This window comes from Rhea americana, unplaced genomic scaffold, assembly GCF_003343005.1.
Source record: "Rhea americana isolate MKP2758 unplaced genomic scaffold, rheAme1 scaffold_443, whole genome shotgun sequence".
In the NCBI taxonomy this organism is placed as follows: Eukaryota; Metazoa; Chordata; class Aves; order Rheiformes; family Rheidae; genus Rhea; species Rhea americana.
This window is the reverse complement of record NW_028186583.1, coordinates 108,424-122,204: the sequence shown is the minus strand read 5'-3', so window position 1 is coordinate 122,204 and position 13,781 is coordinate 108,424. Positions and strand designations below refer to the sequence as shown.

The window sequence follows — 13,781 nt, the reverse complement described above, 5'->3', positions numbered from 1 at the left end:
CATTTTGCATTACACTTATTCTCTGATGTCAGTATTCTGCACAGAAGGGTTTTAGTGTACTTACGGGTAGGAACTTCACCAAACAGTCTTAAGTCTGACTTCACCTTTGTTTTCTGTTCACATTTTATTAACAGCTTCATTATTTAAAGGGGAAAGGCAGCTTGAAGGAACGTGCAGTCACAGCTTTCCTGTTTCCGGTCCTCAGGCACAAAGATACAGTCCTTTGCACCACTYGCCATCCTTGTACTCGGAGACTTCAACCCCTTCTTCCAGCCAAATCCCTTTCACCAGCAGCTCAACAATGGTGAGTCAAAACAAAAGCTGTGGCAAATGAATCTGAAAAGCAGGAGTAGCCTTAGAGGCACTGGCAAGCAGTGCTCTTATCCAGCATTGCCTGGGGGCTGCAGACTTGCTGGGAATTCAGCTTGTGAATGGACTACTGGGAAGTGCATTTTGAGATGTTGGTGTTTTTATTTATAAAGGGTAATAACTACTAGCTTCATTTTTTCCTGAGGCAGCACCTGGCTGACTAGGTGCCTGCAGCACTGCTTCCCCAACCAGACTGGCTGGTTGTGAATTTAATACTGTATGATTGTTTGTTTTTGTTTTAAGTGCATAGCTTTAAACATACAATGTTACAGCTTTATTTTAGCTAAAAATAATAAGAGAACTCAATTGCTGTGGACTTCCTCAGATTAAGCAGGAACATCAGTCAAGAGATGATCTTTAATTTGCTTGTTTTTCTAAAAGTGGGAGAGGATTAAAAAATATATCTTGCAATAACCACTTGGGGAACCAGGAATTATTCAATGCATATAGAAGCATATTGTCAAAGGAGACCTTGAAGGCCAGCGGTTCAGACTTACTGTATTTGACAGTATTCCCTTCCTCTTTCTGCTAATACGTCATTGTCAGGTCCAGTGCGACAGAAGCGGACCTGTCCCAGCATAGAGGCTTTCTCTAGGTTTGACCAACTCCAGGCTTGCTTTGGACTTTAGCTGTTTCTCATGGGGGTTGACACAGTAGTTATGTGGAYCTTCATGGACTCCTGCAGAAGCAGGGGACAGTGAGTCCTGTGTGGAGCCTACAGTCTCTGCAACACCTGTTTCACTGCCAGCAGCTACTCAGCTTCTGTTTTTACAGCTCCTGCATTATTAATGCCTTCTTTGCTGTTCTCCCTCTCTGTACAGAAATTTTAAGTCAACTCTGAGTTGGTTGCTTGCCTTGTTAGCTTTTCTTCCTTAAGGTACAGTCTCTGCAAAAGCTTCTATGAGTCTGTGATTCTAATCAGATTTTTAAGGCTGCCTCTGAGCATTTTCCTGTGTCTGYGGAGGCTTTTATATAAAACCACATCAGTAATAAATTACACCAGACCTTTTGGCTACTAACAATTTCATTTTGGGGTTGGCAAACATTAGGAAAGTGTTGTTCCTCCTACTGAAAGTGTTGTTTTTTTCTACTTTCAGCCCTTGTTTCGCAAAGCAAACAAGTAAAGCTCCTTGATTTTACTTAAATAATGGGAATAAAGTGAACCTTGGAGGTTGTATGATGTGACCAAAAAATCGGAAGCCAGTGGRAGTGGTATAAAAAAAATCTACTGCACTTGCTGTTACGGAGAAGTTGCTTTCCGTGATACATTCAAATATACTTTTGTACTAACATCAGTATTCTGCCTCTAAGGGATTTCTCATCATTCTGTATTACAGCAGTCCTCAAAAAGAAGAAAAGTGGAATGTTCCTATGACATCAATAACATTGTGATCCCAGCATCAATGGCAGCAGCCACTCGGGTGGAGAAGCTTCAGTACAAAGAGATTGTGACACCAAGGTATTYACAAATTGAGCTTAATGATTTTCTTGTTTAGATGACATGAGGAAATTGCTCTAGTTATGCGTAATGAAAGCTTGTTCCTCTTGGGCTAAAATTTGAAAGGGCATGAAGTAATTAACCCCAGTGGATTAAAAAAAAAAAGTGATTAGTCTTTCCTGGATTTAAATGTAAGTACCAAACAGGTCTTTTCCTTTAAGTGACATCTAGTTCTTGATTCATTCTTAGGTATTTGTCAAGCTAGCCTGGGAAATGCAGTGCTTGCCTGTAGGGGAGGTTGAGGTTTTGTTTAACTGCCAGTGCGTACGTAGTCCAAGAAGTTAACTTTTTCTCATATTGGTGTTTCCAAGAGTGGTGTTCCCCATTCTGAAGACTGAAAGAACTGTGTATTGCTGGAGGTCAAGGGCAAAGACTACTGAAGCATATGTTGAGGAATGCAGTTCTCTGCTGTTCCCTGGCTGCTCGTGTAGCAGCTAGTATWCTGGAACGGCCAGCATGCAGTGAGTCTGGTTTTATGCAATAGGCTGGAGTATTTTTGTGGGAGAAGACACACTGTAGTGGCTAATGTGCCTAATTCCAGTTATACAGAAATGACAAAGCTCATGAAGACACCAATGAGACTGCTTTGATCACTTTTTCTGGTATCATGCTGTTGGGTGGCACAGTTCTGGGGGGAAAGAAAATTCTTTTTTAAAAGATCTACATATGGTGAAGTACTAGGGTATCTACTAAGAAATTTTGAGAGTAAAGTAGATATTCAGTGGTTTCAGAATTGCTTTGGCTATTTAAACCCACTTCTGARTTTGGGACACAGTCTAGGTCCAAATGAAAGCAAAATAGAGGCCAGAGGCCCTGGGCACTGGCCAGGCCAGATGCCAGCAAAGCAGATACTATTGTGCTGACGTGGAATGTTGTTTCTTGCAGCTGGAGGATAGTACAGCTCCGGGAACTGGAGCCTTTCAGTCAAATGGATTTTGAGGTAAGAACGCTGTTTTGTCAGTTTGTCTCAGAAGCATGTAGCCACTCTAAGAATGTGCAAATGGCACTTTAACAGGTTTATAGTCAGTCTTCACTATTTCTTAAAGCCTTTCTTAAGGCCCCAGTAAGCAAAGTCAGCACATCAAATACTGTTCAGCACTGCCCACACATGCACTGCAGTTGCAGCTTAAGTCAGTGAAGGGTGTCAGAGTTGAGGATCATAGTGGGATGCCAGCTGTTACGAGTCATCTGTGTGTCACTATTGCTAGCTGCAGGCAGAACAAATATTCTAATTGTAGATGATTTAATGGCACTGGCCATTTGTATGGCTCATAGAAGCGCCTGCCTCTGTCTCTGAGAATTTAGGCTGACAAGTTCCCAATTCAGTATGTAATGAAAAATAAAAGTAAAATAAAAATGAAGTAGTGATTCCAAATGTGCGTGCTGGTTCCCAAATGGTTTGAATGTGTTAGGTATTGCCTACCCGTATTCTTAGAACAGTAGTCTTACCTTGCAGGCAAGATTTCATGCTCTAAGTACTCAGACAAAAACATCTTTTCCTAGTTGGAGGATACTTCTGATGAGATGTACTTGAGTCATCACTCCAAATATGAAGAACTTGAACGAGCCCAGTGGGATTCCTGGGCACCAGCCGCTTGCCATAAGCGAGGAAGCAGGTACAGTCTTGCTAGCAGACACAGAAGACAACTTTATTTGTTCTTCATTTTAAGTTGTACAGATATCCAGATTTCAGAGGTGGTTCTTAAGTGCCTGTCACTTTTTCATATAATTAGTCTGTTATGCAACAGAAAAACACTGATAAAATAGTCTAACCAGCAGAATAGAAATATAGCATGTAGTAATGATGTTGAACAGCTTCACAGAATCAGTAAGGTTGGAAGGGACCTCTGGAGATCATCTAGTCYGACCTCCCCACTCAGCAGGGTCACCTAGAGCATGGTAGACAGGGTTGCAGCCAGGTGGGCCTTGAAGATCTCCAGAGAAGGAGACTCCACAACCTCTCAGGGCAACCTGTGCCAGTGCTCCGTCACTCTCACAGGGAAGAGATTCCGCCTCATGGTCAGGCAGAACTTCCTGTGCTTCAATTTCTGCCCATTGCCTCTTGGCCTGTCACACAGGGCAACTGAAAAGAGTTTGTCCCTGTCCCCTTGACACCCTCCCTTCAGGTACTTGTACACATTGATAAGATCCCCCCTCAGTCTGCTCTTCCCCAGGCTGAAGAGGCCCAGCTCTCGCAGCCGTTCCTCACAGGGCAGGTGCTCCAGCCCTCTGATCATCATTGTAGCCCTGCGCTGGACTCTCTCCAGTAGCTCCATGTCTCTCTCTTGTTCTGGGGAGCCCAGAACTGGCCACAGGATTCAAGATGAGGCCTCCCCAGGGCTGAGCAGAGGGGCAGGATCACCTCCCTCCAYCTGATGGCAAGACTCTGCCCAATGCACCCCAGGAGACCATCGGCCTTCTTGGCCACAAGGGCACATTGCTGGCTCATGCTCAACCTGCCCCCCACCAGCACTCCCAGGTCTTYCTCTGCAGAGCTGCTCTCCACAAGWTCAGWCCCCAGCTTGTACTGGTGYCTRGGGTTATTTCTYCCTMGGTKCAGGACCCTGCACTTGCCCTTGTTGAACCTCAGGAGGTTCCTCTCYGCCCAGCTCTCCAGCCTGTCCAGGTCCCTCTGAATGGCAGCACAGCCCTCAGGTGTGTCAGCCACTCCTCCCAGCTTGGTGTCATCAGCAAACTTGCTGAGGAGGCACTCTGTCCCCTCATCCAGGTCACTGATGAAGAAGTTGAACAGGATGGGAACCAGTCCTGAGCCCTGGGGGACACCACTAGCCACAGGCCTCCACCTGGACTCCATGCCACTGATGACGACCCTCTGAGCTCTGCCTTTCAGCCAGTTCTCAGTCCACCTCACTGTCCACTCGTCTAACTCACACTTCCTGAGCTTCTCTAGGAGGATGTTAAGGGGAGACAGTGTCAAAGGCCTTGCTGAAGTCAAGGTACACAACRTYCASTGCTCTCCCCTCATCTACCCAGYCAGTCATTCCATCASAGAAGGCTATCAGACTGGTTAAGCAGGATTTCCCTCTTGGTGAATCCATACTGCCTGCTCCTGATCACCTTCTCCTCCATATGTCTGGAGATGACATGCAGAAGGAGCTGTTTCATCACCTTTTTAGGGATGGAGGTGAGGCTTGACCGGCCTATAGTTGCCTGGGTCCTCCTTCTTGCCCTTCTTGAAGACTGGAGTGACACTGGCTTTCTTCCAGTCCTCAGGCACCTCTCCAGTTCTCCAGCGCTTTTCAAAGATGATGGAGAGTGGCCTGGCAACAACATCTGCCAGCTCCCTTGGTACCTGTGGGTGCATCCCATCCGGGCCCACGGATTTGTGGATGTCTAGCCTGCCCAGAAGGTCTCTAATCCTTCATACTAACCTTAGTCTCTTGTGTTAAGAGCTATAACTTCCTAATTCTTTTTCCAAAGGTTTTTCCTCTGGCTTTATTAATACCTCTGATAGAACCTGTTCTGTGTACCCTGCATGGAAGTTGTTTTCCATTCACTTGCTATAACTCCTTACATTTTTTGCCTATTGTCTGGAAAAGGACAATTGGTTCTACATTGGTCCAAAGGTATATATGTGCTATATGGGTGGATAAAAGTAGAATTCCTCTCTGTTTTTCCTTCAGGAGGGCACTAGTACATGTGTGTGTCTGCTTTCATTAATTTCAGAATTAATTTCAGAATTTCATATTTTTGAGATTCTGGCCTCCCTGTCAAAGTTGAAATTGTCTGAAATTTTCACAAGTTGTTGGGCAGTTGGGTGGGGAGACAAAATGACACACAATCATTGGTAATTCTCACTTTTGAAAAAAGGGTAAAATATTGCAGTAACACAGAGAAAGAATGTTGGAGTACCCCCACGTAACTTCAGTTCCAGTGGTTCTGTCTCTGGTAGCTGGTGTGTCGGGTTTTTTTTGTCCGGTTTTTACCGAGATTTTAATCTATCTTAATGCTTAATTGTTCTATTCATGCTCAGCATCAGTGAAATGGACAATTATCCAAGAAGTCAGTGAGATGCTCTTTGAAGAGATGATAGAAGAAAAGGGGCAATTCAGYCAAAGCACTAGCTGGGCAATATAATAATCTTATTGTATAGAGGTGACAGTGATTTTGTTCAAACTGTTTTTCTGCTTGTTTTTCACTGTACAGTGATCTTATTTTTGTTTGAGTTTCATGTTGGAACTAACTGTGCTCCTAATATTTCTTTGATTTAGGTCCTCCAACAAAGTAGATGGTCAATGGACTGGGCAGCCTCAGCCAGCATCTCCAGTTACTGGACTTAATTGCCTTAATGATCTGTATATGCACTCTTCTACTGGCTTGCACAGTCCTGAGACTTGCAACAATTTGCAGTCTCTCTCCATAAACAGTAGGACCAGAATAGTGCTGTCCTGCAATGAAGGCGCCAGATCTTGCCCGGATACGTTAGATGAAGCAATATGGGTGAGGTTCCTCTGGGAGAGCTTTGTTTATGTCTAGTCCCCTGGGTTTTGCAGAGTTAATCACATAAAACAATGACAGTGGTCATAACAGTATGATATTGTGGCTTTGGTATGCAAAAGCAATGCTAGGAAGAGMTGAAATTTGAAAACAAGTGTGAAATGGAATTACGTACAAGCAGGTAACTGTTAAAGTTATGTCAATGTAAATGTTAGCTGGCTTCAGCTTCTGTGTTTTTCTAAAAACAGTTAGTTACATTTATACTGGCATATAAAGTAAGCTTTATAAAAACTGCATGATGAGCTTCATACTACTCAAAGGATAGTTCAGTTTGTATCTCTGCAGAGACTTGAGTTAGTTAAATGATTCAGAGTGGAATAAAGAACTTCTTTATGTCATAGTTTAAATCATTCTAAAACAATATTGACCAGGAATTTGAGATTCCTCCTGGTGAGTGGGACTGGGTCACCTACATGACAATCAATCTGTTCAGACAGTTGTCTATATCATAGGCTACTACATTTTTTTTCACAGGAGGAGTCAACTTTGTTGCAGATTAAATTCTGAAGCTACCGGAGGACTTGAACTTCCTTCTTGTCCTTATGGATGGTCCTATGAAATCTTACAAGTATGGTCTTAACACTTACTTGTATTGTCATAAGACCATACAGGTGGTGGTAATGCAGTGTGCCAGATCTGTCCTCYATATGGACTTTCAGTATCGGGGGCGCAAGATTTGCTTTGGAAGCTTGTTCTGTTAGGGAGACTATACAAACTAATGGCTATAATTAGAACTGGCAAAGCAGTAGTCTTGATACAGGTGGAAAACCTGTCTGGGGATGCTGTGAATGGCTCACAATATTTGATCTTAAAATTGGGCTCTGCTTTGGGACCCTGATAAACTTAGAGCTAGCTTTCTAGATTGAATCTGCTGCTCTTTAAGGAGATGAGGGAAGAAATAGATGGCTATTTGATTCTAGGCTTTTACTGTCAGCAACACTGAAACTCTCCCTTTTCTCTTCTTTTCACTCCACAGAACGTACAACCTTGGGAGCCTCGCACGTTTCCGCTTTCAGATGCTGCATACCAAGCTCTTCTGCAGCAGTCAAAGGAAGATAGCTGTAAACAGGCTGGTTTTCAACCATGGGTGTCTAGCCATAAACAGGGCATCAGACCAACCTCTGTAGACACTGCTACATCCAACTTCAGGGAGATGCAATTTTCGAGTACACACCTGCAAACAGATGGCAATAAAAACATGGAAGAATTCATGGTCCAGCAGTGCAACCCAGGAAAGCTTGTCAACAAAGATAAACCTGACCTGAGGGGTGTATGAAGTGGTAGATGCTCATGCTTCAGTATCAAAARGCTGGCTGCTGAACTGGTGCAGCAGAGCAGTAGCAGGGTGGCACTGCTGGGCATGAGACTTGGTTTCGGCAGGTGATGTTCCCAGATCCAGGAGGGGTTTAGGCACCAGAGCTGGCCCTCTGAGAGGGTGGTGCTGTTCAGAAAGACCAGTCTCTGATCAGCTCCGGAAAACAAGGCTCAACTGCCTTGTCAGAAGAAGGTTAGGTGCTGCTACAGACACAGCAATACTGGGCAATACACAGGAAAAGAGTTGGGTAAAAGGAATTCCAGTGACAGAAAGGAAACAGAATTGTTTGATCTTGAACACTTGAAAGTGTRCTAAAGCATACCAGTTGTTCATCGGATGCTTAGTGCCTAGAAGCAGGCATGTGAACAGGTTTCAGGTAGTGCTCACCCCCTTGGAGATCAATTTACAAATGCCACAGAAGGTSTAAGGAAGTCTTGCTGTGAATTAGGTATGAACTGAAGGCCTGATGAGGAAGAAGGAAGGAGAAAGCCTTTCACTAGTGCTGGTTACTGTTTATTCTTAAATACGTGAAAATTGGGTTCCCCTTGCCTTGCACAATTGAAGTTTTGTATCAGCTTTCTTCAAAGAAACTGCAGGTCCATTTCATAATGGTTGTCTTACAGTATTCTTGCTGTAAAAAAAAATGATAGCATGAATACAACTTTTTTGCAACTTTTTCAGAATTCCTTCTCTCTTGGGAGAGAAGCTATTGTCTCAGGGATTTTAGCAACAAGCCATAGAAAAGCAATACAGCTGGGGAAGAATATTCTGTAAAAGGGATGTAAAATTGTCCACTGCTTCAAGGTGAGCAGGGCAGTAAGCTGTTGTCAGGGAATGCTCTTGAATACTGGCAGGTGTGATAGGTGTCCTGTCAGAACGTGTCAAATTCAATACTGCTGTTTAAAAGGACTTGGAACTGTATTAAGTTAACCAGGAACAGTGATATGTTCCAGCATGACTAAATCTTTCCGCTGAAAATAATTCTTAAGCAAAGAATGTTTCTCTTGTACATTCTAGAGCTTAAAAAAAATAAAAGTTCTATTACCAGTTTGTTATGGAATATACTTGCCTTGCTGCCTTTAAATGGGATCTGTTAAGTTTAGATTTCTGGATGTTTGATTGGTCTCATCATTCTCTAATCTCTAGAAGTGTCCTTCCTTACAAGTATTTATTTCTGTGTTGGAGTGCTCAGGGGCCATGGAAATACCACAGAACAATTGTGAAGGCAGTGTACTGGTACTGAGATTCTGATGAGTGTTTTGGTTGCTGCCAGAATATTAAATAAATGTAGAATACACTGCTGTAGTGGTGCACTACCCACAGCCTACAAATGGGTAGCTGCAGCCTGGCAGGCAGAAGTAATTATCTCATTTGTACTGCAACATGTATGCATGGAGCAAAATTATAGACACTTCAAAAAGAAAATAAAAAGCCTAAAACTAAGTGGGCACTGCCACACATGGGTGCACSTTCTTGTTACTGCTTGAGTGGACCAAGGACTTTGCTATTTTACGTTGATTTGAAAATGTGAAAATTGGAGAAACTCACCTTCATCTTTTTTTACTTTGCTAGCGTTAAATATAGGAGTGAAGCATATAAGTATACTAAATTTTCTTTTATATAAAAAGTCTGGTGTAATTTATATAGATTTTTTTTTTGCCTGTCACTTTTGAATTTCTGCATTGTTTTGAATGGTTGAATTCGCAGATTAGCAGAGATTCAATCAAGGCTAGAGTGCTTTAAAAAGGGGATGTGGGAAAATTGCTTCATAATGACTCAAAAGTACATTGGACTAAATGTGATTATGAAATGATAAATAAAACTTTTAAATGTACCTAGCAGTGAACACTTGCTACAGATGTGTTCATTATTGTTGATTCATCTGATTTTGTACAGCTGCCCCAGTTTGTATAGGTCTTCAGTTGGTCTGCAGTATCTGAGGATACAACTAGATGTTAGCAGTTAAAACAGCTGGTTCTTGCCAAACTTTCCATCCCCCAGATATCAAAATACGAGACATTTGGCAAGTAAGCAGACAGCCTATCCAGCCCTGTTCAGAGGGGGAGATTTCTGCAGGAGATAAGAGCAGACAGTGAAGATTTCCATTTCTTGAACTATTCAGTTTAACACTATACTAGTCTACTACCACAGACTGCTGTTACATGCCCAAGTGTAGTGGCATTTGGCTAGTTGGCTCTTGTTGCTTTTAACTATTGAAACCTGAAGGCTGGGCTATAAATCTATTAAAGATTTTACCTGTTTTAAAGGTGAGCTAGTGCTCATGATGCGTGATTATACCATATGTTTTCGTTGAGGGCTGAGTCTCTAAATAGGGAGGTGTTCTTACCATTGAAAGATAAAATCAGCTGAAATTTTAAATAACTGAGTTCTTACCATTCTTCATGAAGGAAAGTTCTGAGACATGGGCAATGCTCCTTCATGCCTGGTGTCATAGGTGACAGCTGGTAGCAAAAAGTAGCATGTCGTTCAAGTTAAAATACTCAGATGTTCAGTGGCCCACTGAAACTGAATTTGGCAAAGCTAACGCTGGAGATGCTTTGTGAAGATTTTGAACTTACTCACTCTCAGTCCCACTGCAGAGATTATCCTGCAAACCTAGTTGTAAGAAGCCAGATCCGTAGCTCCTTTGCCACTCGGATGATGAATAACAACATATGTACAGGTGAAGAAGCACCCTTCCTCTAAGCTGTTCTTGCTGTGGGTGTCTTCATGACCACACTTCATGTGTCAGTCTACACTCAGATTTATCCCCTTTTCTGCCGTGGGAAGTGTATTGCACTAAATAGGCAGTTAAGCTGTCTTAGTAACTTAGTAACTTGGTGAGGTTGAACTTGCCCTCTGCCCTCAAGGCAGTAAGAGCTAGGTACTAATTATGCATTGCTAACTATCGGAATTTCATTTTTGTGTATTTGCGGGTTTCTATTAGTGTACTACTTTTTGAAAGCACTTACCATACAGTATGATTGATTACACCTGTTAAATGAACACTTCCTTCCTAAACAGATAAATTAGTCTGGCTTCACATGGATAGAGTTAGACATATTTGGCAGTTGGTATTAGTCACATTCATATGAAAAATACTGAATAACTTTGAAGTTCTACCAGGTTCTTGAGTACAGCTGAAGAGGGTGAATTGTCTTAAGTAGTTTTGGTTCTATTTAGAAGCTCTAGTTTTACAGAATTATTCTAAAATCTATTTTTAATGACATCTRATCGTCATATGCATCAAACTTACATAATTGAACTGACTCTTTTGTCTAAGCCAGACTATTTAAAGTGTTAAAACTCTGGAAGGTTAATTTAAACCAAAGTACTTCATGCATAATGGAAAGCCAAGTTCTTGGATTTGATCCCAGGTTAAAAAACATCTCCATACAGTTGTGTTCTGGCTGAGTCCTGACATCTACTTGTTACTGGTAGTTTGTCAAAAACAGTTGTCCCCTCTTTTGTTAGGGCAACTCTAGATATTAACCTTGCTCTCCCTGAGCCTGTGTTTGAATGTTAGAACATGACCCCTACAGCCAAGAATCCAGTTTACATGTGTCTGACTGCTGGCTCAGTCGAGGTGCTGATTATGCAGTGAAGAGAGGGAAGATGGCATAGTGTTCAGAGGAGTATTATTGCTCTCTCATGTTTTCAAGTGTTTGCTGTCTTTAAATGCCTGATTAGAGCTAAGTATTACCCTCAAGTCCATGGCACTGACTCCCACTGAATTTTTAATGCATCTGAGACCAGACTGGAGTATCTGTTACATGACTGCCAGATAGTAAACTTTACCTGTTCTACAAAAATGCTTTAAAATAATGACTACATTAAAGATACCTTACAGATCAAAACAGGTTTTGATCATCCACCAATGCATTCCCTAAGCAACAGAAGTCTCCCTCTGCTTACCAGGTAAGAAAGAGATTTCCTGATGTTGCTGAAGCAGTACATCCACGTACYGCAGCAGCTAAGGGGAAGATAGTCCCTCCTTTGCAAGTGGAACAGGTAGTGGGACATCCTGGGAGTCTTGGGAACTTGGGGGTGGGCAAATTCAGAGATCCACATGGATCACGCTCTTTTAAGAGTTGCCCGATTCTCAGGATCATTTTGTGTTCATCTCTTAAAAGTCTAGGTCTTTGAGGCTTGGCAATACCTCTACTTACTTCAGCTTTTTTTCCTCCTTTATCTGTACCTTCCCAAAGAAGGGTTTCCTCATGAAATCATACACGCATGAAATCATAGGGCAGCTGGTTCTGCTCAATTTCCCTTATCTCTTTCTGTTCTGCTAGGGAAGTGTAGATTACACAGCGGCAGCTATACCTGTCTCATTTGGGAGGGAGGGGTTCATTCATAAATTAATTTATGCTAATGTGCCAGCTCTTGCTCAGGCCAACTGCAAGCTGCTGGGTCTATTCTTTCCTTAGCCTTTTCAGTCATAAAAAACAGAAYCTTAACTCATTTCTTCTCAGAGTTTTTACAAAATATTAGTGAACATAAAGTTCACTGCTGTACAATTACTTCTTCCTTCTTACCCTCCCCCTTTTTTTTTCCTGCTCACCTTCTCATCATCAGTTCCTCCCCCTTCATCACCAGGATTCYAAGATTTGAGGAACTTGATAGCAGTTATGACTTCAGGAATTTCTGCTCTCAAAAAGCTTTTCTACTCCTTTGCAGCAACTCATCCTCCTGAAGTTGCATGAATACAGTTTTCTCTAGGCCATGCTGTGAAGCAAACTGAAGTTCAAGTGACTCAGATTGCAAAAAACACATACTTCGTCTCCCTATAACTCATCTAATGACTTGCTCTGGATTATGGTATTTTCATTATTGTTTCCCTATGTACATGTAATTCTTTCCCCTTCCAGCAGGTCAAGGGACTCTGGAAACTCCTGCCCTTYCCAGCTGAGGTGCAGTAGTGAATTAGAACTAAGAGCTATCTGTAAACTTAGGGCTCRACAGCTTATCATCCTATACATGTTTTGTCATTTTCAGCAGTTATCATAATTGTGTGATGGGGAAGATCCGTCTTCAAGCCTTTTTGAAGGCTAAGGTGTTGATTTCCTGTCTTCCATTTCCTTTTTTTCCCCCCAAAACATTACTCAACGCTGGTTCTTCTCTTCTATGTGAAGCTTTAGCCACTGAAGGAACAACACATGCAACCACAGTGCCAGAGATTTCACTAGCACTAACACTCCACCACATYCTGCAGTAGCAATTAGAGAACAAGCAGCCTGGCCTGGTGTCTGAAGGCTGAGACTCATTTCAGCTCTGCTCAGGAATGCAAGAACTGTCCTTACAGCAGTGGGTCAACTGTCTTCAGAAATACAGAAGGGAAAAAAATAACAAATATGGCTGCATCTCTGCAGCTGTCCTTCAGCTATCTGGTATGGAGGTCGGGTGCTTTGCTGTCAGCTGCCCTTAAGCTGGAGTAGCAAATACAAAAGGGTAAATGGCTCCCCACCATCTTTCTTTCCACAGCAAGAGAATACAAACACTAAGAGCCACACAGATTTATTTACAGTATCAGCAGAAATCTGTTGCTATAATGGTATTATCAGGAATTTCAACTGCCACCAGCTAGCATGAGATGAGTGTCAGGGTGCATTTAACCGAACAAAATGAGTTTTCCACTCTACGTATCCAACTCTTCTCTACTAGGACGACATATATCGGATCAGAAAGGAGGTCACACCTGCAGTCTCCACAGCCCAGACCTACCGGGAGTAAGGCAGTACAGGAGCGCAGCGTGAGGGCAGCAGAGGCTGAACCGCGGGCAAGCAGGCACACCACCCCCGCGAGGCCYCGCGGCCGCGCTGTGAGGGAGCGGCGGCGGCAGCGGCCGCGCTGAGGTGAGGGCRCGACGCCGCGGTAACGGCCGGCGCGAGCCGCCCTCCCCCTCAGGTGACGCGGCGCCAACGGCCGGCGCGAGGCCGCCACCGCGCTATGCGCACGCGCACTGGGGGCGACGAGGCTGCGCGCGCTCGCCGAGGCTATCCGGAGGGGGCGGGGGCAGGGCGGGAGGCAGAGCAGCGGGATCCCCCCTCCCGCTCCCGCCCCAGCCGCCGCCGCGCGCGC

General features: G+C 43.4%; 1 protein-coding gene across 1 annotated transcript in view; it reads left to right on the top strand.

The window, feature by feature from the left end:
* LOC146589628 (KAT8 regulatory NSL complex subunit 1-like) overlaps positions 1–9,546 on the top strand; it is a 49,692-nt gene extending 40,146 nt beyond the window's left edge. Inside the window, exons 9-14 of the mRNA XM_085315923.1 lie at positions 135–304; positions 1,707–1,828; positions 2,753–2,807; positions 3,371–3,483; positions 6,100–6,328; positions 7,362–9,546. Coding sequence (XP_085172049.1) covers positions 135–304; positions 1,707–1,828; positions 2,753–2,807; positions 3,371–3,483; positions 6,100–6,328; positions 7,362–7,661 — 989 coding nt within the window. The 3' untranslated portion in view covers positions 7,662–9,546. The remainder of the gene's footprint in view (positions 1–134; positions 305–1,706; positions 1,829–2,752; positions 2,808–3,370; positions 3,484–6,099; positions 6,329–7,361) is intronic.
* The last annotated feature ends 4,235 nt before the right edge of the window (positions 9,547–13,781 follow it).